Below are 24,882 nucleotides of genomic sequence, written 5' to 3'. Positions count from 1 at the left end.
AGATTTTAGACAGGAAGACAGTGTCCAATAAGTGCAGAGTTACTGTGTGTCAGTAGAGTAACATACTCACCACACACAGCGAGAAATTGGATAACTCTTGCACCAGTAATATAGCACCACTAAGTGGGCATATACAAAAGGAACACTGCCTTTCCTGACAATTTTAAATATATATAAGTTTCACAACCACAGTTAAATTTTTAAGTAACATAAATAAAAGTTATATTTTAATTGGGTTACAGACAGGGTATTGCTCCCCGGAAGGGAGGATTTCCTCCAAGAAGGGGATTGGAAAATTGAAGGGGTCAGAAGAGGACATTTTAATGGAGTACTCCAGTGCTGTAAAACTTATGCCCACTCCAAAGGATAAGGGATATGTTTTAGATAGTGGAGTCTGACCATCCGCTTTGTCCTGTATGGGACCCCTACAGTCCCCAGGAAGGGGGGCATGCCGATCCTTGCTCAAAGCAGCAGCTAACACCCCCCCTTCATGTGTTCCATAGAACTACATGGAGGGGCGTGTTGACCGCCACTTCTTGTGTGGAGTAGGCACTTCCCCTATTCTGGGGACCACCACGGTGTTGTGCAGGAGATTGCGGGGGTCCCAGCGGTTGGACTCCCCACATTCTATAAATTAACCCAAATCCAAAGGTTAGGGGATAAGTTTTACTGTACTGGAGTACTCTAATCCCGCCCCATTTTATGTTGGCTATATGAAATGAGCTGATTGGACATGAAATGGGAGGGATTTCACCATTTGTTTTTTTTTTTTATCACAATTGCATATCAAAATCGCAATATTTGCCTCCATAATCGCAATCACACATTTTCCCCAACTTGTGCAGCCCTAACTTACATTGCGAGTCCGTCTAGGTCAAGTGACAGGATAGAACGTGCTTAGCGTGTACTTCTCCCGGTTCATCCTCAAGATTGGTTGGGGTTTGAACACTCAGACCCCCCACTGATCAAAACCTTTGATATGTGTCTACGATATATATGAAAAGTTTTAGTTTTTTTTACATGACAGGTGCCGTGACAGATTTTTTGCAGACATCCTTTCCATACATCTGCATTAATGAGGTTGTTTCTGCAGCACGTCCATAGGATTTTTACAGACTTATTCAGATGTATAGGACGGACTTCTAGGGCAAAAGTTTCTGCAATGATCTATCTTTCACAGTGTGCCACTTTTGGTTCAGTAAATAAACAGTTACTTTGGGTAAAGCATCAATATCTTTGTCATAAGACTTGCAAGTCCTTTTAACATTTTTAATGGTGTTCTATGTTCTTTTGTCTTTTAGCTTTTATTTGACAATACGAAAGAAATCTGTTGTAGAACTTATGGATGGCAACGGTCACAGACCACATTTCAGCTTGCGTACGTTGTGCAGAGCCCTGCGGTATGCATCTGTAAATCCATGTAACAACATCCAGCGATCCCTTTATGAGGTAAACTAAATAAACACAGAGGCCTTAAAGGGGTACTCCGCCCCTAGCATCTTATCCCCTATCCAAAGGATAGGGGATAAGATGTCAGATCGCCTGCTGGGGACCCCCGCGATCTACGCTGCAGCGCCTCGCTATCATTATTGCACAGAGCACACTCGCTCTGTGCGTAATGACCAGTGATACTGGGGCCAGAGCATCGTTATGTCACGGCCCCGCCCCCTCATGATGTCACGGCCCACCCCCTCAATACAAGTCTATGGGAGGGGGCGTGGCGACCAGCACACCCTCTCCCATAGACTTGCATTAAGTGGGCGGGCCGTGATGTCATGAGGGGCGGAGCCGTGACGTCAAGATGATCCGGCCCCTGTATCACCGGTCATTACGCACAGAGCGAGTGTGCTCTGTGCAATAATGATAGCGGGGCACTGCAGTGGAGATCCTGGGGGTTCCTAGCAGCAGCACCCCGGCGATCTGATATCTTATCCCCCAGTTTGTAAAAATCTGCATCACGGTCTGTTCCTGCCATACATGTTTGATGGGATTGAAGTCAAGTTGTGTGTATGACTGTACAGCAGGAGTGCCATGTTGGAACAGTGTAGTGTGCACACCAAACTGTTACCTCTAAGGCTGGGTTCACACGGTCATTGGGCTACGCTAAAGGGATCTCTGTCCCTTAACCGGTTTAAAGTTTAAAATTCTTTAACTGGTTGCCGTCTAAGGACGATCCATTGCTGAGGTAGATGGAGGGCTTACCTCTCGTCCTATGCCGGCTGCTGCGCTGAGAATGATCAAGCCTGGCACACCCTGAATGGAACGGTGTCTAGCAGCAGTGTGAACAAGCCCTTGGTTGGAATTATACAAATGCTTATTGGGTCTGCTGTATTTTTTTTTTAGTTTTCTTTATGGTTTCCTTTTCGCAGGGACAATCTTACCACCTCACCTTTTGTTATGCATATGGTTGTTGTTAGTTTTGTTGCCCCAACTCTATCTCACTTGTCTCAAAGCATTCTTCAGGAGTCTTTTCATAGACTTTTCACCTTCAATGGGCCTTTAGCAACTTTTTTTCCCGCTCCTGAACAGCTTTATATCTTGAACCTGCAGGCACCTCATCTCTCCTCCTAAAACATGTCCTCCTCTAAGGGATCTCAACAGGCAGCAATTTCCATTTGGCCAGCCGGTCTCTCTACTCCATATGGGCCACTTCTTTTACCAAGTGCATAATGAACTATTCCATTATCTCCCAGACCATGGCTGAGGCCCTAATACATCTGTCGTTTCGTTGGATACAGTGTTCTTTTATTGACTCTCTAGAAAAGAAATTGGATTTATTTATTTATTTTATTCTTGGAAACCACAGATCTTGCTCAGTAAAGCCTGCTCTTTTAGACCCAGACCTTTTAGGGTTGACACTATAGAAAATCAAGATGGAATGTCCACGATAAATTCTGTGCAGATTCTTCATTGAATCAGACTCCCGTTGACTTCAATAGGTTTTCTGCTACTCTGAACTGGATCCATGACAGAAATTTCAGCATGGAAATTCCGCTGTGTGCACAAACAGAAGAATGAACATCTGCAAATAGAATATCATTAAGTCAATAGGACTTTTCTGCACTAAATTCAGTTACCATAAATGCCAATTCCATGTCTTTTATGCTCCATTTTAACACTGAGAAGTATTTCCTTGGTGAATTACTTGGTGTGAACATATCCTTAAGGGGGAACTCCGGTGGAAAACTTTTTTCTTTCTTTCTATTTTTTAACTGGTGACAGAGTTAAACAGATTTGTAAATTACTTCTATTAAAAAAAATCTTAATCCTTCCAGTACTTATTAGCTGCTGAATACTACAGAGGAAATTCTTCTCTTTTTGGAACACAGTGACATCACAAACACAATGCTCTCTATTGAGATCTCTGTCCATTTTAGGAACTGACCAGAGCAGCATATGTTTGCTATGGGGATTTTCTCCTACTCTGGACCATTCTTAAAATGGACAGATATGTCAGCAGAGAGCTCTGTGTTCCAAAAAGAAAATAATTTCCTCTGTATTATTCAGCAGCTAATACGTACTGGAAGGATTAAGATTTTTTTATATAAGTAATTTACAAATCTGTTTAACTTTCTGGCACCAGTTGATAAAAAAAATAAATAAAATTTCCACTGGAGTACCCCTTATAAGGATGCAGCCCTTTTTCACCTTATGGACTGAGCCCTTTTTCGGAATTCTGACCACCGTCACTTTACGCATTAATAACTCTAAACCGCTTTTACCTAATATTCTGATTCTGAGATAGTTTTTTCGTGACATTCTACTTTATTTTGGTGGTAAATTTTCGCCGTTACTTACATCCTTTTTTGGTGAAAAATCCCAAAATTTCATGAAAATTTTTTTAATATTGCATTTTTCTAACTTTGAAGCTCTCTGCTTGTAAGGAAAATGGATATTCCAATTTTTTTTTGTCACAAATACAATATGTCTACTTTATGTTGGCATCATAAAATTTACTTTTTGAAAAAATTAGAGGGCTTCAAAGAAGAGCAACAATTTTCAAAAATTTCATGAAAATTGCAAAATCTGAAGGGACAGATGTTACAGAACTACAACTCCCAGCATGCCTGGGCAGTTTAGGCATGCTGAGAGTTGTAGTTTGGCAACATCTGGAGGGCTACCGTTTCGCCACCACTGTAACAGTGGTCTCCAAACTGTGACCCTCCAGATGTTGCAAAACTACAACTCCCAGCATGCCCAGACAGCCTATGGCTGTCTGGGCATGCTGAGAGTTTGTTTGGCACCCACTAGGAAGGGCAGCAGTAAATATCGCTTACTGCCCCCTTCCTCCATCCCCCCCCGCCCCCACCGTCGTTTCCCTACCTGCGCCGTGATCTCCGCTGATGTCTCTGATCGGCGGTCCCCATGGCATCATCTTCTCAGGTAAAGGCCTCCATCTTCTCCCCCCCCCCCGTTCTGTCCGACATCCAGAGGTGGGCAGAACGGGGGGTTGCCATGGCAACCCACTGTCCTGCGCTGCCATTGGTCAGAACTCATTTTGCAGGGTATAGGAGGAGATCGCTGCACTGGACCTTGCTCCTATCCCTCAGGATGATCGGGGCTGTCACTGACCGCTCTGATCATCCCTATTTTCCGGGTGATCGGGTCACCAAAGACCCGATCAGCCCGGGATAGCAGAAAATCGCTTGTCTGAATTGACATGCGATTTTCTGCGATCACAGACATGGGGGGGGGGGGGGGAGGGGGGTCTAATTGTTTATATACTGCTCGCAGATTGAGTTCTTCTATGGGGTATGTGTAGATACTGTGCAGTGGGGATTATCCTGCTTGCAGCATATTGGTTTTCGTTGACCTTTGCAAATGTGCAGGTTTAATGCTGAAACATGTTCCAACGAAAACATGTTTTTCTCGAGCATTTCATTGGGGGGGACACAGGACCATGGGTATATGCTGCTTGCCACTAGGAGGCTGACACTAGGCAAAAAACAAATGGTCGGCCCCTCCCAGCAGGGTATACTCGATTCCTGGCTCTGAGCAACTCAGTTTTAGCTTAGTGTCAGAGGAGGCAGACGCAGGTCTGGAGCACTCCAGACCTGTTCTTATTTCTTTAGGGTTTTTTTTCGCAGGTTCTAGTTAGATTTTCTCTCCCTTTTTTGTTTTATCTAGCGTGGGGCGACAGGAGCATGGCGCTGCCTGATCCCCCACCTGCCAGCTAGGGTCACTGTGCATTGCTGAATGGGCTGTTAACCCCTCATTGCCATCAGTTAGCACTAGGTGGTGTACCCTGGGTCCGGGTCCCCCTGTCTGCCAGCTGAGCATGGCTTAAGGCAGGTGGCGCTAGCTGCCGAAGACTAAATTGGTGAGTGTGCTGGAGCTCTGTAGGTGAGTATTTCCCTCCCTTTCCTGGGCCCCTCTCTCCGTTTCCTGGGCCCCCCTCTCCGTTTCCTGGGCCCCCCTCTCCGTTTCCTGGGCCCCCCTCTCCGTTTCCTGGGCCCCCCTCTCCGTTTCCTGGGCCCCCCTCTCTCTGTTTCCTGGGCCCCCCTCTCTCTGTTTCCTGGGCCCCTCTCTCCCTTCTGAGACCCTTCTTTTCACTATTGCTGGGGAATGTTTGTTTCCGGGGAGATAAGGGTTAATCTGGATCCACCACCCAGTCACTGGCTGATGCCGCCTCCTTCAAAGACCCTTCGGGTAAACGTATTGAAAATCTGGCAAAATTTGCCTTTTGAAGTGGCAGGTTCAGTCCTGTCCCCAGCCTTTGCCTTTACCTGGGTTTCCAATGCTCTCTTGGTCTGGGCCGGTCAGTTGCGCCAGAGGATTTAGGGGAGCTAGCTCAGCAGATCGCGAATGCCGGGGACTACCTCTGCTCGCTGCACGGCCTTTGCATCTGGGAATCTGGTGGCCCTTCGATGTTCGATGTGGCTTAAAGCTTGGAACGCCGACGCGGCTTCTAAGCGCTCCCTTACTGAGCTGCCTTTCGTGGGGTCCAGCCTCTTTGGTAAATGTCCCGATGAGATTATATCTGAGGCTACAGGGGACAAGAGTTCCCTCTTACCCCAAAACCGTCCGCCGTTCGGACTTGCAGAAGGCAGGACAAACCGGCGGTCCCTCAGGATAGGAGGGTCCCCTCTTTCAGAACTCGACCCTTCTGGAAGTCGGGACTCCAGGTGTGCCTCCATCTGAGCCTTCCCCTCAGTGGGTGGTCGCCTGTCCCTCTTTTGGGACGTCTGGCGCAAATCCAAGATGCTTGGGTTTGGGAGGTCGTATCCCAGGGCAATTGGATAGAATTTTCTTCCGTTCCCTGGGATCGTTTTTTCCGGTCCCGTACTCCTTGTTTTGCTGCCCTTGCCGCAGCTTTTCAGGTGGCTCAAGGGGTGATGGTATCGGTTCCTCCGTCTCGGTCCTTCTTTATCTTGACTACCTTCTCATCAAGGCGCCCTCCCTGGAACTGAGCTGGGTCAGCCTAGACATCACGCTGCACACTCTCTGTTTCGGTTGGATCATCGACCGCGCAGAATCCAACCTGTCCCTGCTGTCCCAATCTCAGATTTTTCTCAAACTCTGCTTCGACACAGCGGTGGCCCATCTTACCCTTGCGGAGGACAAGCTTCGGGAGTTGTTGTTGGGGATTCACTTGCTTCGACGGCCGGGTCTGGTTCCGGTCCGTACCTGCATGGCTGTACTGGGCAAGATGGTGCCCTCCATGGAGGCAGTCCTGTTTGCCCAATTTCGGAACCATCCCCTCAAGTGTGCCATCCTTTTCCAGTAGGACAAATTCCTTGTCTCTCCACCAAGGGATCCAGCTTCCGCTCCTTGTTCGCCGCTCCTTCCATTGGTGGCTCTGGTCCCTCCTCCTTCGGGACGGTCTCTCCTTCCTGCCTCTCACTTGGCATGTTCTGACAACAGACGCGAGTCTGCTTGGTTGGGGAGGTGTCTTCCGGGATGAGGCAGTTCAAGGCTGTTGGACCCCGTCGGAGTCAGATCTCCCTATAAACATCCTGGAGCTCAGTCCGATCTTCCTGTACCTTCGTCACTGGAGTCTCTTGCTCTGGGGCCTCCCAGTGCGAGTGCAGATGGACAACGCCACTGCCGTGGTGTAAATCACCCACCAGGGTGACACCCCTAGCTCGGCGGCCATGGCAGAAGTGTTGAATATCCTCTCCTGGGTGGTACTTAACATTCCGGCCATATCAGCGGTGCACATTCCCGGGATCAACAATTGGGAAGCAGACTTTCTCAGTCGCTCCACAGCCGGCCCTGGCGAGCGGTCCCCTCATCCTGAAGTTTTAGTTCTGATCTGTCGCCACTGGGGAACTCCAGACGTGGATCTCTTCGCGTCCTGCCGGAACAGGAAGGTCCCTTGCTTTGTCTCAAGGTTGCAGGATTGCCTGGCTCTAGCGGTAGATGCTCTTGTGGTTCCTTGGACCTCCTTCGCTCTGCCCTACATGTTCCCTCCACTTCCACTCCTTCCTAAGGTCATCAGGAAGCTCAAGGCGGAGGGGGTCTTGGCGAGTCTAGCAGCTCCGGACTGGTCGTGTGTGGTCGGTCTCGTGACCGATGTTCCCTTTTGTTTTCCGGATCTTCCCGACCTCCTCTCCCAAGGACCCCTCTGCCACCCCAATTTACTTCCACTGTGTTTGATGGCGTGGCTGTTAAGACCGCGGTTTTGAGGACTCAAGGTTTTTCTTTCCGTGTGATCCGGACCATGCTCCGCGCTCGGAAGCCCTCGTCTACCAGGATTTATCACTGTACCTGGCGGGCCTATTTCCGCTGGTGTGAGGCTAGTTCGCTTTCTCCCACCTCCTTCTCTTTGCCTAACCTCTTGTCCTTTCTTCAATCGGGGCTGGAGAAGCATCTTGCCCTCAGTACCATCAAAGGGCAAGTTTTGGCGTGGTCTATCCTCTTCCAATGCCTGCCTACGTCCGATCTTCATGTGTGGACATTTTTGCAGGGCGTGGCTCACGAGGTTCCCCTGTTTCGGTCCCCTACTGCCCCTTGTGATCTCAACCTAGTTCCTGATGCTCTACAGGGTTCTCCGTTTGAGCCTCTGGGTCAGATCTCCCTTCGCTTCCTTTCCTGGAAGGTAGCTTTCCTTATCGCTGTTACGTCCATTTGCAGGGTGTCAGAATTGGTCTCGCTCTCTTGCTGTTCCCCTTTCCTGGTGCTTCATCAAGACAAGGTTGTCCTTAGGCCTGTGCTCTCCTTTCAGCCCAAGGTTGTGTCTTCTTTCTGCCCTTCCCCTTCTCATCCTTGAGAGCACCAGCTTCACAAGCTGGACTTGGTTCGAGCAGTTTGGACCTATTTGTCGGTCACTTCCTCCTTTCGGCGGTGTGATTCCCTGATTGTGCTTCCTGAAGGACGGCGCAGGGGGCTTCCGGCCTCCAAGGCCACTATCTCCCAGTGCGGTGGGCGCATCTTGGGCAGTCAGCCATGGGGCTTCGGCCTTACAAGTTTGCAAGGCGGCGACTTGGTCGTCTCTGCACACGTGGCAAGTTTTACCGTGTGCATACTTTTGCACCCACCGACGCAGGCCTTGGCCGCAAGGTTCTCCAGGCGGCAGTTTTGTCGTCCACCTGAGTTCTTTTCTGGCAGGGATTTTAGGCTGTCCCTCCCCATGGTCTGCTATGGGAAGTCCCATGGTCCAGTGTCCCCCAATGAAGCGCTCGAGCAAAGTAGATTTTTGAGTTTACCATAAGATCTTTCTCCCCCCCCCCCCCCCCCCCCCCCCAATAGAAGTTCTGAGAGAGATTTTATGGTAAATCTAAAAATCTACCTATTTTGCGCATTTTATGTAATTATTTTAAACTTTTACCTGTATAGATTTTCTTTATATATATTTTTTTTCACCTTTTATTTTTCAGGGTTTTTGCCTCTCCTTCCTCACGCAACTTGACAGAGCATCTCATGCTAGTGTGCAGTCATTAATTTGTCACTACATTGTGCCAGGGAACATTAAATCCTTACTGAAGCAGGTAAATGTTAAATTTTGTTGCACAGCCTCAGTTTGTGGGATAGCTCTGAGTTTTTACCATTATATTTAGTTGTTTTCTGTAGCTTGGCAGAAAAATTAGCAAGTACCGTATATCCCGGCGTATAAGACGACTTTTTAACCCCAAATTTTCTTCTGAAAAGTCGGGGGTCGTCTTATACGCCGGGTATTGAGGTCCGGGATAGGAAAACTTCTGATTATCTGCCCGGGCCTGCAGCCACACACGGGAGCCGGCCCGGGCAGATAATCATAAGGATGTCCGCCGCTCACTTACCATTCCCCGGCGTCCTCCTGCGATCCTCCTTCGGTCCTCCTGCGGTCCGGTCCTCCGTCTCTATGGTTGTACGCACGGGACATCAGTGACTTCCTGTGCGTACAACCATAGAGGCAGAGGAGCGCAGGACCAGGAGGACCACAGGAGGACGCGTGCCGACCGGGGCCTGGTGAGTGACCGGCCGTGCTATCTTCAGTGATCCGGTCACCGCTCCCCGGTCCCGGCACCTACTGCTATGATCCATAGGCCATAGCAGTAGATGGTGACCCGGGCTGGAGGAGCGGTGATCGGAACACTGTGGGGGCAGTACAGACATACAGCCTCCAGCCATACACTATATCTATATGGCTGGAAGCTGTATGTCTGTTGGGGGGAGCTGCCAATCTAATGTGGGGGAACTGCTAACAAATGTGGGGGGAGCCGCCTACTATTGTGGGGGAACTGCTGACCTAATGTGGGGGGAGCTGCCTACAAATGTGTGGGGAGCTGCCTACCAATGGTGGGGGGAGCTGCCTACCAATGGTGGGGGGAGCTGCCTACCAATGGTGGGGGGAGCTGCCTACCAATGGTGGGGGGAGCTGCCTACCAATGGTGGGGGGAGCTGCCTACCAATGGTGGGGGGAGCTGCCTACCAATGGTGGGGGGAGCTGCCTACCAATGGTGGGGGGAGCTGCCTACCAATGGTGGGGGGAGCTATACTTCCTAACTAATGTGGGGGAACATGCTGCCTACCTGCTGCCTACAAGGTACCGTACATCGCGGTAGGAGGGGTAGTCTTATATGGCGAGTATATCCCAAACTCTATATTTTAACTGTAAAAGTTGGGGGTCGTCTTATACGCCGGCATATACGGTACTGATTTTTTTTTTTTTCCATTCTATGTCTTCAGCCTCTTCCAGAGCCTCGTGGTGGCAAATTTGTCCAAATAGAAGGATACTGGATTCCAGTGGGAGATAAAAATCCCACCATAGACGAAAGTTACGTTCTGACATCCTCAGTCAAATTAAATCTTGGAGATCTTGTGAGAGTTGTCTCTGCTGGGTAGGTTGACATTTTCAAAAGTGGAGAATTTTGGTAGTTCTGTGTCTTTAATAAATTAACCATATTTGGGCAACTTTATTACTTTTTAGCTTTTTAACCTTGCAATGAAATTTTTTTCTAGAAACCACCCAGTGCTTATTCAGGGAGAAACCTCTGTTGGTAAAACAAGTCTTATTCGATGGCTGGCATGTGCTAGTGGTAATCACTGTGTAAGGATTAATAATCATGAGCACACAGACATCCAGGAGTACATTGGTTGCTATACTTCAGATTCTTCAGGAAAACTTGTATTTCAGGAAGGTAAATTTATTTGTGTCATCCTTTACAAAAGTTGTACTTTTTCTTTTAAAGGCAAACAGTAACAAAATTTAAAGATGCAGCCATCATAAGCTGGCTATTCCCAAAGGGTTTTGCAGGTTGGAGACTCTAGAAAAGCCTGTTAAGGGCTCATTCACTTTCTGTATGAAAACACAGATGAAATAAAGATACACAATACAAATCTTTTTACTGGGTTTGTTTACTAAACATTTATAGTTTATTATACTGGTCGGGGAAACATTCTCCTAACCTCTTGGGGACCAAGGGCGTACAGGTACACCCTTGCGTCCTGGTACTTGAGGTACCTGTATGCCCTGGTCCCGTTACTGGGGTTTAGTGCGTGATACTGAGCTGAGCACCCTTCGAACCTGGTGGGTCTCGACTGCTATCAGCAGCCAAGACCCAGGTTAATGCCGGGCACTGCCGATCAGGACTATGACAGTCATTAACACTTCATCTCAATAAAAGTTGATGGCTATATCTAAAACAAAAGTAAAAGTATCCCGACTGCTCAGTAGAGCTGATCGGGACCATCGTGGAGAGGACTACTGCGTCTTTCCTGCCTCCTCGCCGTCCCATTGGTCTTCTGTTGCTCCCAGCCAGCCATGCAGGCTGGGGCAGCAGATCACAGATATCACTGATCAATGCTATGCTATGGTTATGATTTTTTTTTTAGAAGGGGAGGAGGAAAAAACGAAAATTGGCCCGGTCCTTAAGGCCAAGATGGGCTTGTTCCTTAAGAGGTTAAAAGGTGTTCTTAAACAGACAATTCGGTGTTTTGTCAGTAATTGTCTTTTTTTTTCTCTTTTTTTTCTTCCATTTTTTAGGCATTCTGATTCATGCCATGAGAAATGGTTACTGGATTATACTGGATGAGTTAAACCTGGCACCCACAGATGTACTTGAAGCCCTCAACAGATTGCTGGATGATAACAGAGAGCTATTTATTACTGAAACTCAGGAAGTAGTTAAAGCACATCCAAGGTTCATGCTTTTCGCAACTCAGAATCCACCAGGCATTTATGGAGGAAGAAAGGTTTGTTTCTTGATAAAAAAAAAAAAAAAAATTACAATAAAATAATATAAAAATAAGATTTTAAATGTAAAGTCTAAAGAGAATTGCAGTTTTGTTTTCCCCTCATGTGCCTGTAATTTGCCGGTGTGTAATTGATCTTGGAGAGATGTTACTATTATCCAATACCCTCTTTATGCTTTAAACAATGTTTATTTACTGGTTTTAACAGATATTATCAAGAGCTTTTCGAAACAGGTTTGTGGAGCTGCATTATGATGAACTACCAAGTCCTGAACTGGAAACCATATTGCACAAACGCTGCAGCCTTCCTCCCTCTTATTGTACTAAGTTGGTTGCAGTGATGTTAGAACTACAGGTAATTGTTCTTTTAATACAGGAAGACTAATATAAATACCAAATTGCACTATTGCATGTAAAGTATGGCTTCTTTAAAAACCTATGGTCTCATTAATTTTATAGTCCCATAGAAGAGGGTCCTCTGTATTTGCTGGAAAGCATGGATTTATCACTCTTCGAGATCTCTTCAGATGGGCTGAAAGATACCGATTATCAGAACAGACAGAAAAAAATTATGACTGGCTTCAGCACTTGGCAAATGATGGTATAAATATTTCTGCCTTTTAAACAGAAAAATTTATGTTGATGACAGATGTGATGTGACCTTTGTCATTATTCGTTTAGGCTTCTTGCTGCTAGCTGGGAGAGTAAGAAAACAGGAGGAAGAAAATGTAATCTTAGGAGTCTTAAAAAAGTGCTTCAAGAAAGAAGTGGTACCAGAGATCCTTTTCTCCAGAGAAAATATGCAAAAGCAAGTGGGTAAGTTCTTAAAACTATTCTAGAGAATACAGTTAAACTGAAAAATACAAAAGTGAGAAGATTGTTCACTAGTTTTTTTTTCCCTTTACAGAGGATACTACTAAACTTATTGGCCCTGACAGTAAAAATATTGAGGGACATTTATCAATGTTTGCTTATGTATTCTTTTTTTTTTTTGTAATTTTTTCCTTACTTTTTTTTGCTTTTTTTGCGACGTATTTATCAACTGGTTTCAGCCTGTTGATAATTTTCTTTCACATAAGCAATTTTTCCTTTTTTACTTTGGTAGTAGCTTTTTCTGCTCCATGTTTGAGCTGGAGTAAAATTGCACAGTTGCGCCTGTCGCAGTTAATAAATACCTGACTACCCGTAGTCCATATTAAAATTATTACTACGTAGTTGATTTTTGGAAAACTTGCTTTTCTCGCTTTCCAGTCAAAATGTCGCACGAAAAATCGCTTTGTCGCAGTTGCGACAATTTTGCGACAATTATAGTAAAGAAAACCTGACTAAACCTGTTAAATGTCCATAATTGTTGAAGATGGTTATTTCATCTCAATTATCTATTTACATTTTTTTATTGATTTCTTTATAATCACTGAATTTATAGTTAATGTATGACTCTTATTTTTTTTTACTCTTGTTTATTTCTTCTTCACTTGTTATTTAACCCCTTGGACATAAATGTGCGTCATGATGACGTGGTACTTAACACACCATGACGTACATTTACGCTCCGAAATGACCGCAAGCATCGGTCCGATGCTAGTGTCATGCGCGGCAGGTCCCGGCTGCTCTCAGCAGCCAGGGACCTGCCGGTAATGGCGGACATCCGCAATAGCGCGGATGTCCGCCATTAACCCCTCCAATGCCATGATCAATACAGATCATGGCATCTGCAGCATTGCGGTAGTTTGAATGGATGATCGGATCGCCCGCAGCGCTGCTGCGGCAATCCAATCATCCAGCATGGCGGCCGGAGGTCCCCTCACTTTTCTCCGGCTGTCTCCTGGGGTCTTCTGCTCTGGTCTGAGGTAGAGCAGACCAGAGCAGAAGATGACCGATAATACTGAGCAGTGCTGTGTCCTATACATAGCACTGCACACTATTAGCAATCAAAGGATTGCTATAGATAGTTCCCTATGGGGACTATTAAAGTGTAAAAAATGAAATGTCCTTTTTTCCCATTTTACCCCCAAAAAAGTTAAAAAAAAAAAAAAAAAAAAATATTAATACACATATTTCACATATTTGGTATCGCCGCATGCTTAAATGTCCGAACTATTAAAATAAAATGTTTATCCCGTACGGTGAATGGCGTGAACGTAAAAAAAAAAAAGTGCAAAATTGCTACTTTTTTTGTCACATTTTATAAAAAAAAAAAATAAAAAAAATGTATAAAAGTTTTATAAACACAAATCTGATATCAATAAAAAGTACAGATCATGGTGCAAAAAATGAGCCCTCACACCGCCGCTTATACGGAAAAATGAAAAAGTTATAAGTCGTCAATTTTTTTTTAAGCACAACAATAATTGAAAAGTATATAATCATGGGTATCAGTTTAATCGTATTGAAACACAGAATAAAGAACACGTCATTTTTACCATAAATTGTACGGTGTGAAAACGTAATCTTCCAAAATTTGCTAAATTGCGATTTTCTTTTGAATTTCCCCACACAAATAGTATTTTTTTGGTTGCGCCATATATTTTATGGTGAAATGAGTGATGTCATTACGCAGGACAACTGGTCACACTAAAATCAAGCCCTCATACTAGTCTGTGGATAAAAATATAAAAGAGTTACGATTTTTAGAAGACTAGGAGGAATAAACGAAAATGCAATAATAAAATTTGCCTGGTCCTTAAGGTCAAAATGGGCTGTGTCCTTAACCCTTTCATGACCCAGGTTTTTCCATTTTTGCACTTTCGTTTTTTCCTCCTTACCTTTAAAAAACCATAACTTTCAATTTTGCACCTAAAAATCCATATGATGGCTTATATTTTGCGCCACCAATTCTACTTTGTAGTGAAATCAGTCATTTTACCCAAAAATCTACAGAGAAACGGAAAAAAATTCATTGTGCGACAAAATTGAAGAAAAAACTATTTTGTAACTTTTGGGGGCTTCCATTTCTACGCAGTACATTTTTCGGCAAAAATGACACTTTCTCTTTATTCTGTAGGTCCATACGGTTAAAATGATACTACTTATATAGATTTGTTTTTATTGTACTTCTGGAAAAAATCATAACTACATGCAGGAAAATTTATACATTTAAAATTGTCATATTCGGACCCCTATAACTTTTTTATTTTTCTGCGTATGGGACGGTATGAGGGCTAATTCTTTGCGTCGTGATCTGAAGTTTTTAGCGGTACCATTTTTGTAATGATCGGACTTTTTGATCATTTTTTATTAATTTTTTCATGATATAAAAAGTGACCAAAAATACGCTTTTTTTTGCGCGTACGCCTTTGACCGTACGGTTTAATTAATGATATATTTTTATAATTTGGACATTTCGGCACGCGAAGATACCACATATGTTTATTTTTATTTACACCGTTTTTTTTTTTTAAATAGGAAAAGGGGGGGGGGGGGATTCAAACTTTTATTAGGGAAGGGGTTAAATGATCTTTATTCACTTTTTTTTTCAACGTTTTTTTTGCAGTGTTATAGCTCCAATAGGGACCTATAACACTGCACACACTGATCTTTTACATTGATCACTGGTTTCTCATAGGAAACCACTGATCAAGGATTCTGCCGCTTGACTGCTCATGCCTGGATCTCAGGCACTGAGCAGTCATTCGGCGATCGGACAGCATGGAGGCAGGTAGGGATCCTCCGGCTATCATGTAAGCTGTTCGGGATGCCGCAATTTTGGCGCGGCGATCCCGAGCAGCTCCCTGAGCTAACCGGCATTAGTTTACGTTCATTTTAGACGCGGCGTTCAACTTTGAACGCCGTGTCTAAAGGGTTAATAGCATGCGGCACCGCGATCACTGCTACGCGCTATTAGCCACGGGTCCCGGCCGTTGCTAGGTGCCGGGCCCGACCCGCTATGACGAGGCTCTTCGAGAGAGCACCTGCTGAATCAGACAATTATCCCCTATCCTGTGGAAGGGAGAAAAGTCGTTTTTCACTGGACGTTGCTTTTTAAGTGAATCTTCCCACATGAGGATAAGCCTGAACCCCCTCTTGCTCCATTTTTTATTTTTTCCCCTCAACCGATTAAAACGTTTCATATTACATAGGCACAGAGGGCAGAACAAGTAGCTTTAGAGTATCTCTACTGCAGGCAGATAAGAAATTACTACACGCAACGACAAAGCTTGATGAATGTTGTCTAAAAGTAGCCATAAATGACACACAGGTTGTCTCTTAAGCATCTTATGCAAGTTACTGCATATACAGGGATTTCTTAAAAAATAAAAAAAAATTGATTCAGATTGCAGAAATGCATAAATTGGCTGGGGCGAGACTATGGATATCTGTGATGAGACAACCCCTTTAAAAGTTTCAGGCCACAAACCACAGTGATCACTTTTCTATTTAATTCTAGGTAGATCTCAACCAATTGCACTAGTTTCATGAACAGATAACATGGTTTGAATTGTGATTGTTTATTTTTTCACAGAAAGATTATCTGCTATAAGTAGCGGAAAGAATCAGAATTTTTCACATGTTGTATGGACTTATGGAATGAGAAGGCTTGCTGTTCTTGTTGGTCGAGCATTGGAATTTGGGGAGCCTGCTTTGCTTGTAGGGGATACAGGGTAAGTGTACATTTTAAATGAAATACATTTGTTCTACTTTAACTGCCTTTACATGGTTTATTTTATTTTTCTGGATTTTATAGATGTGGAAAAACCACCATTTGCCAGATGTTTGCAGCTCTACGAAACCAGAAGTTATTCTCTGTTAACTGTCATCAACACATGGAAACCTCAGATTTTTTGGGAGGGCTGCGACCGGTCAGACACAGTTCTAAGGACAAAGTAAGTGTTGTGTGTTTTTTTTTTTTTTTTTTTTTTTTTTATATAGTTTTCACTGTCTTCAGTGTTCATATGTTTTTCTATATAGCACGAAGATGATGATGACGACGACAGTTCAAAACTGTTTGAGTGGCATGATGGTCCATTAGTGTTGGCTATGAGAGAAGATGGATTTTTCTTGTTGGATGAAATCTCATTAGCAGATGATTCAGTTTTGGAGAGATTAAACAGGTAAATCATTCATATGTACTTGGTTGCTGCTTGACTAGTTGTATGTGCTTGCTTTAGATGAGCGTGTTTAAGAAAAGCTTTATTATCACTTAAACATCCAATAAATACTTGTTCCTAAGATTATCCAATAAGAATTTTTTTTGAAGAATTTATCACTATGGCTGCAATTATAATTTGAGGTAAAAGCAAACATAAAATAGAGCCCGTCTGCTCCATACCAGGTACAGAGCTGCAGATTGTGACTCTGTACTCTGTGAGCTTTATTTTCTCACCCATATGATTTTCTTTAGCAGACAGTGTTTTTTCTGCTTTCCCCTTTTTCCAGCCTTTTCTCCTTGGTTCTTAAATTCCTAAATTCCCTTCCCTAATGAGAGAGCAAAATCCCTGTAAGATGTTTGTCAGACTGATGTATTGCCTCTTTCTGATTAGCAGCTGAATGGTAGAATTTTATAATGACCATATAGTAAGTTGCTTAATTTTTCATTTAGAAATGTAGTCGACAAATAAAAAAAAATAGTGCAAAGGTGGACATAGCCTTTGTTAACGATACCTTTTTACTTTTGTAAAGTTAGATAAGTTAATTTTTTTTGTTAGCACTTTGAGTCAAACTGGTCGCGTACCAGCAACCCCGCCTTTCTCTCGCTATCCCCTCTTCTTAGATTGACATGTAAGGATGGAAGCAGAGTCCTGTACATCAATCATGCAGGGGAAGGTAAGAGGCATGCTGCTTTGGCTCAGCATCACCACCTATCACAGTTGACAGCTGCAGTACTCATTTTGTGGCGTCAACAGGTTAAAGGGTAACTGAGGTTTCATGAAAACCTCAAACGCAGCCCTGGGCTTCAGTGTCTAAGGATTAAGTGTTGGTTGAACCATTCTTTGCAGCTGGATTTTTATGTTTATCATGTCCCTTTTCTGCTTCCAAGCTCTTTGCGTCTCTCCAAAGCAGGGGGTGTGTGTTTTAACTTCTAGTTTGCCTATATTGACAGTACTTTAGACCATAGACTGGCAGCCACAATTTGAATACCGGTCCCTCTGTGTGCATGCTTACAGAAGACAAGCATTCATCACACTACCAGATCAAACCCCAATGGCTAGTAAAAACATTGCTCTATGTTGACAATTTACAAAAATATATGCTTAACCCCAAAATCCTGCATCTATGTTCAAGCTGCACTAATGTGTCTGGCATTTTACAGCCATAAGTGTCTTAGAAATGGTTTTATAATGATAACCGTACCAAAGGAAATTCAGTTATTGTAAATGAACAAGCCTTATAAGAAGTGCCAAGAATTCTGCAATAGCAATACCCTCCCCCCACGATCAGCTACTTATCCCCTATCCTGTAGATAGGGGATGAGTTAATTTTCGATGGAGTTCTCCTTTAGTAACTAGTTGTTGCATTTTAGCGTTTTAGAAGTGGAAAAGATCCTGGTGTTGGCTGAAAAGGGAAGCAGACAAGATGATAATGAAGTGGAACTTTTAACAGCTGGAACAAAGTTCAGAATTTTGGCTACTATGAACCCTGGTGGAGACTTTGGAAAAAAAGAGGTATTCTGCTTTTAATACGGTTATTTATAAAAAAAAAAAAATTTACAGACTGTAAATGTACATAGGCATGTATACTACCACTTGTCAAGACTCCCCTTTTTTCTAAAACAAGTAATGGCAAACCATTTGCATTGTCATTTTTCTAATATTAGTCACATTACCAAATCCATAAATATTATCTGTCAATAACCCCTAAAAATAGCTAGGATATAAAGATAGTATATACACACTGTGGGGGAGATGTATCAATAGACACAGATCTACCCCTTTACACTGCCTGTCTAATTTACACTCTTGCTCAAGATTTATAAAAGTTGTACATGTCCTTTGATAAATTTTGTGCAAATATAGAAATGACCTCCCCCCCCCCCCCCCCCCCACGTTGTACCGTGCACTCCTTCTCTACCTCACACTTCACAGAGCTGTGGCATTTTCCTGCGATACACTGCTCACATAGCTAGAAATGCTGGAGCAGCAGTGTGTGCCTAACAAAACTCTGCACAATAGTAAAATCATAAGTCTTTATAAGAGGGGAGATTCTCAAAGAATTTTGCGCCAAAAATAAATAAATAAATTAGACTACACTTTCAAAGAGTTATGCCGCGGTTTACACTGTTAGCATCAGTTTTGTAAAAGTGGGCGTGTCCACGTATATTGTCTACTTTTAATAATATTTTCAAAGGGGTGAGAGTCCAATTTAAATAAAAAATTTCACACCAGCTTTTTGATCACAGAATGGTTGTAGTTTTATTGTTTTTGGTTTTTCTTCTCATTTTAGATAAGTGAATGCAGAGGACTATGTCAGATTCAGCAGATTGTGATGATGAACAGTGTTTTTTTTTTAAATGTCAATAAAAGGGTTAACAAGGGCTGTGCTAGTGTGTTTTATTTTATTTATTTATTTATTTTTACAAAAAAAAATTTTTTCTCAATGTGTTGTGTTTTTTATAAATGAATTTTCCGGCTTAGTATTGGAAGCTGTCTTTTAGACAGAATCCGTTACTAAGCTGGGGCTTAGCGTTAGCCCCGAAAGCCCCAAAATCAGTTAGGGCTAACCCCTAATTATTACCCCGGTACTCACCGCCACAGGGGTGTCGGGAAGAGTCGGTACCAACAGGCCCGGAGCGTCAAAAATGGCACGCCTAGGCGGTAACAGGTTGGCGTTATTTAGGCTGGGGAGGAACAGTAACAATGGTCCTCGCCCACCCTGGTAACGTCAGGCTGTTGCTGCTTGGTTGGTATTTGGCTTATAAGGAAAAAATGGGGAACCACACACGTTTTTTTTAAATTTATTTAAAAAAACAAACCATCAAAAAAAAGCCATAGGGTTCCCCCTATTTTCAGTATCAGCTAGATACCAACCAAGCAGCAACAGCCTGATGTTACCAGGGTGGGCGAGGACCATTTTTGTCACTCCGGGCCTGTTGGTACCGTCTCTTCCCGACACCCCTGTGGTGGTGAGTACTGGGAAAATAATTGGAGGTTAGCGTTAGCTGAATTTGTGGCTAACGCTAAGCCCCGGCTTAGTAATGGATTCCGTGTATAAGACTGCTTCCACTACTAAGCCTGTAAATTCAATAATAAAAAACAACACTTTGAGAAAAAAAAATGTATTTAAAAAAACTCCTCCACAGCCCTCGTTAACAGTTTTATTGTAATAAAAAAACAAACGCTGGTCATCGTCGCAGTCCACCGAATCTGACGTAGTCCTTTGCATTCAGGTATTTGAAATAAGAAAAAGAAGAAAAGCAAGAAATATGGGTTAGTACATTTTTCGCACTCTCTCCCCTGGAGGCTGTAATTAAGAAACAGCTGGAGTCTCCCTGTTTGGGAACACAGTGCCAGAAAGGCTCTGTTCCCATTATGCAAAACGCATGATAAGAGTCAGGTCTGGACTGTTTAGCTCAATCTGTCCCTTTGTCCTTGGACTACTACTCCCATCATGGGACAGTCTGTCCCATGATGGGAGTAATTGTAGTACCGCAGCGCTGAGGGATGGCACTTGCACATCTCCCGGCTGCTGGACTTTAGGACTACTACTCCCATCATGGACAGACTCCGTCCATGATGGGAGTTATAGTCCAGAGGCTTAGGTGCAGATTGCAGCAGGTCATTTTGCTGAGACCCGCAGTGATCCACATTTATTAAGTTAACAAGCTGGTGGCACATACGGCTACACTGCACTCCCTACCGGCTCCAGGCTCCTGTATACATCTCTGACAATTCATAATCGCCACCACCTGATTGGTGAATAGCTATTCACCAATCAGAGCTCCCGGCAGCAGCGATTTTGAAATTATGACCGTGTATACAGTATTCCCTGCCGGGAGCGCAGTGTAGCCACATGTGCCGCCGGCTTTTACAGTTAATAAATGCTGATCGCAGCGGGACTCTGGAGAATGGCCTGGTGCGATCTTTCCCTGGTCTATAATTCCCATCTTGAGCAGAGTCTGTCCATGATGGGAGTAGTAGTCCAAAATTATTAATATATTATGTTTCCAAAATGCAAAGGGGAATACAAGTATCACATTCTCAGATGCTTTCTGACACTTTGGTATGTGTCCTCCGAGGTGGTGTATATTTGTGCAAGAAAAGTGCTTTTGCGCATTTTTTTTTACGTTAAACCGCAGTTAATAAATTCCATTCTACAGTAGAAAGTGCTCCACGGTAAACTTCACCGTAGACATGGCTTTGAAGAATTCTTGCAGGTTTTGCAAAAAAAAAAATTTAAAATGTTTGCGTTAAAAAATAAACAAAAAAAAGCTCTAAATACGATGATAAATACCCCTCTGTGTACTTATTAGGGATGTAACGGCGCTGATACCGGACACTAGTGCAAATGTCCCCCATACCACTCTAGTTAAGTGAGTAAACAATGAGGCCTCCGCAAAGGAACGGAGGGAGGTAAAACTTTTTTTTCTCTATCTGCTCCATTGGGGGACACAGACCGTGGGGTGTATGCTACTGTCTCTAGGAGGTGTGACACTATGGTAATAAAAAAAGTCGGCTCCTCCCAGCAGGATATACCCGCCTTCAGGCTCTGAGCTAATCAGTTTAAGCTTATTGTCTGAAGGAGGTGGACATGGTCTGGAATTCTCCAGACCAGGTCTTCTGATTTATTGTTTTCCTAGTATTGGGACGTGTTAGTTTCTTTCATTCCTCTTTCTTTCATGTTTTCAGGTGGGGACTCGGGGACTCAGGGACTCCGGTTCCCTGTTTCCCCATTGCGAGTAAGGGGGCACAGACATTGCGTATATGCTCAGTTCACCCCCCCTCGCCAACGGTCAGCGCCTGGGTCGGTACCTCATGGGTCCGGGTCCCCCTATTTCTCTGCTTGCCTCGCTCGCGCATAGCAGCTAGGCGTGATGCAGGGACAAAAAGCGGACTGAAGACTTCACAGACTCCATTAGGTAAGTTCTTCTGACTGAGGTGAGTACATTTCCCTTTCTCCCTTAGGTGCAAGGACTTGCATCTTCTGGAGAACCTCAGTCTTTGGCCCACTTTTCAGGTTTATGGGACTGGCTGGTACTGGGGCGAGCAGTGGCATCTTTGGGGGCATGATTTCTTTTATTACACTGTGTGTAGGAGTTTTTTCTTCTTACACTGTGTGTGAGTGTGCTTTACTATGCGGCTGTAGCTGCAGCGTCTTATATGCGGCTGACAGCCGCGGCGCTTTAACTGGTGGAGCCCTGGCTTACTTTCATTTTCTCCGGCAGCTGCTGCCGGTGTGCATGCCGCCCACTCATGTCCCCGAGCGCATATGCTGCTGACATGTGCGCCCGGGACAGGGAGCGGGCGCCATTACTGCTTCGTCGCCGACTTCTACATAGCTCCGCCCCCAGGGATCGGAACTCTCTGGAGGCGCTTATTATGCAGTTGTGTGTGTGGATGAATGGGATACTGTCGGGCGCATGAAGCACCGTCTTACTTTCACTTCGGCAGCAGATGGCTGCCGGGGGATATTTATCGCCCGCTCACTTCCCGCGGGTGCAAATGCGGCTAACATGTGCGCCCGGGGTAAGGAGCTGGCCCATTACTGTGGTTCTTTTCGGCGGCCGGGGCGCTATAGCTCCACCCACAGGGCCGCCGGAGCTTACTGGAGGTGCAAATCGCCCTCCAATCAGCGCTGTGCGTGCGATCCTGGTGGTGGGGGCTAATCGGTCATTGCCCCTGCTCTGGGAACGTCCCTTTCAGGGGTTAACACTTTACTGTCATAGGGGACGCTATTCTGTTCCTCCCTCTAAACTGACAAGTCTTCTATTTTGTCTGTATGACATATTATTCCTAAAATGCCCACTGACTCTGCCTGCTCCACTGCTCACCCAGACCCCCTAGCTTCCCCGGATGTTACAGTTCCGGTGGATTTGGCCGCCCCTTCAGCCTGGGTTTTCTTCCTATCCCTGTATATGGCTGACTTGACTCAAGTCCCCCTTGTGGTGGCTGAGGCCTCACGTGACATGGTGTCTACCTTGAAGAGGTCTGCCCTGCGCCGGCCCTCTGGTGGGTCCCGCTCCTCTTTTCCACAAGCCTCACGCTCTCACGAAGCGTACTAGGGGTGTTTTGTCTGACTTTTACATTGAGTCTCCAGGTAGACGTGAGCCTCGCCTCCCCGTGTCATCTGGTCAGACGTCGCTCCTCCAGAGGATGTTTCCCGAATCGCCGCTCTGCCATGCCAGAGCCGCATACCCGGTCAGGGTCGCCCCCCTCCAGGGCTGCCTCCACTCGTTCACTTTCTCCTGGTGAACTGGCGGATGAGGCTTCCGAATCGGCATCTGACTCGGAGGAGGCTCGGATATAGTTGAAACGGTCAACTCATTGGTTGCAGCCATAAGAGACTCCTTTCACTTAGAGGACCCAGGATTTTCGGACGTTACTCCTGAAGTATCCTTTCATTGTGCTCAACCAGCACCTCAAGGGTTCAGCTCTCATGCTGAACTTCACATCCTTCTGGAATCTGCATGGAAACATCCGGACAAGAGGTTCACGGGAATGAAGAGGGTTCAAGTGTGTTACCCATTCGCCAAGGACCTTGCCTCTAAGGTGGTTTCCCCTCTCTCAATGGTTCCTCCAATTTCCCGCCTCTCTAGGCTACTACACTGCCACTGGCAGATGCAGCTGCCTTCAAGGACTCGACAGACCAGACGGTGGAGTCCTTAGCGGAATTTGCCTCGGACGCAGCAGGCTCTGGGTCTGAGGCCCTCATGTTGTGGTGCTCACAACTCAGTCAGGGTATCCTGACAGGATTTCCCCCTGGAGGATCTATCTTGCTTTGGTTCTCCAATGCTGGGGACTTCTGTGCATAGCTTCCACGTAGTCATTCCGTTGTGCTGCCTTTGCTCTAGGTCTCCTAGCGGCCCTCCGCCGCCCCATGTGGCTTAGGGCGTGGGATGCGGGTGCCGCCTCCAAAAGGTTTCTTACCGAGTTGCCTTTTACTGGTACCTGTCTCTTTGACAAGTGCCTTGATGAGATTATCTCTGTGGCAACGGGGGGTAAAAGTTACTTGTTGCCTCAAAATAATTTTTGCTTTTCTTCCCAGGGGAAGTCCTCTTCCTTTCGGTCTTTTCGGACCTTTGGCCCCAATAAGGGGTCTTGGCAGGCACCTTCGCGGGACAAGAGGTCTCCCTCGTTCCGGCCACGTTCGTCTTGGAAGGCGGACACCAACCGTTTTGACCAAATCGGGTAAGAGCGATCCCACTTCCACATGGAGTGCAGCCACCACCCGCAGGTTTTTCTCGGATGGGAGGTCGTCTCTTACTTTTTCGAGACATCGGGACCACACACATTCAGGAAGTCCCGAACACACCGGTCTCCTTCTCCGGGAAGCAGTCTCGGTAGGCCCTCTAGTCCCTGCCCAGGGAGTCATTGTCTCCCTGTTCCTACAGGGGAATATTTTTGGGGTTTTTTATTCCACCTTTTTTGTGGTCTTCCAGGAAGGCGGTTTTGTGCTGCCGATTCTGGGCCTCAAGCGTCTCACCGTCATCTTCTCTGCCACTTCCGTGGCATCCAAGGCACAAGAGGAGTGTCTTTCCTCGGTTGACATCAAGGATGCTTATTCCTATATTTCCCGGCCATTTGCGGTTCCTCCGCCTTCAGTTTCCGGAGGGGCTTTTTCATTTCGTAGCCTTACCCTTTGGTCTGGCCACTGCTCATCGGGTCTTTACCATGATCCTTGCACCAGTGATAGTCCTGTTGCGGTAGTGCAGAGTCTCAGTGATTCCTTACATGGACGACCTTCTCATCAAGGCTCTCAGAGTCCAGACTCTAGAGACTGTGGATCTTACTCTCCAGACCCTGAATCGCTTTGGGTGGACATTCAGCCGAGACGAGTCGGTTCTCTCTCCCACCCAGTCTCTGATCCTCTGGGACTTCACTCCACGGTCTCTGGCCGGATTTGTCTTCCGCCGGACAACCGTCTGACGCGCCTGTCTGGAGTCAGCTCTCTTCGGGCGAAAGCCCTAGTTTCCATCCAAATTCGTATGGAAGTCTTGGGTCGGATGGTAGCGGCCATGGAGACCGTACCCTTTGCTCAGTTTTCATTACCGTGCCCTTCAACTGGCGATTCTCTCTCTATGGGACAGATCTCCTCTGTCTCTCGATCGCAAGGTTGCTCTCCCTCGTCGGATCCGTCAAGTCTCTGCTCTGGTGGCTCCGTTCCCCCCTTCTT

At 45.4% G+C, this 24,882-nt stretch overlaps 1 protein-coding gene across 1 annotated transcript in view; it reads left to right on the top strand.

Annotated features, from left to right (window-relative positions):
• Positions 1–24,882, top strand: part of MDN1 (midasin AAA ATPase 1) — a gene marked incomplete in the record, with an annotated part of 346,772 nt that overhangs the window by 119,819 nt on the left and 202,071 nt on the right. The window contains 12 exon segments of the mRNA XM_056566109.1: positions 1,302–1,449; positions 8,820–8,930; positions 10,111–10,262; positions 10,384–10,562; positions 11,408–11,616; positions 11,825–11,971; positions 12,076–12,217; positions 12,298–12,432; positions 16,079–16,217; positions 16,301–16,439; positions 16,525–16,667; positions 18,077–18,218. Of these exon segments, the coding sequence (XP_056422084.1) occupies positions 1,302–1,449; positions 8,820–8,930; positions 10,111–10,262; positions 10,384–10,562; positions 11,408–11,616; positions 11,825–11,971; positions 12,076–12,217; positions 12,298–12,432; positions 16,079–16,217; positions 16,301–16,439; positions 16,525–16,667; positions 18,077–18,218 (1,786 nt within the window).

The sequence above is a fragment of the Hyla sarda genome, chromosome 3 (genome assembly GCF_029499605.1).
Source record: "Hyla sarda isolate aHylSar1 chromosome 3, aHylSar1.hap1, whole genome shotgun sequence".
In the NCBI taxonomy this organism is placed as follows: domain Eukaryota; kingdom Metazoa; phylum Chordata; class Amphibia; order Anura; family Hylidae; genus Hyla; species Hyla sarda.
The sequence above is the reverse complement of the archived record's forward strand: the minus strand, read 5'-3'. Positions and strand labels throughout refer to the sequence as shown.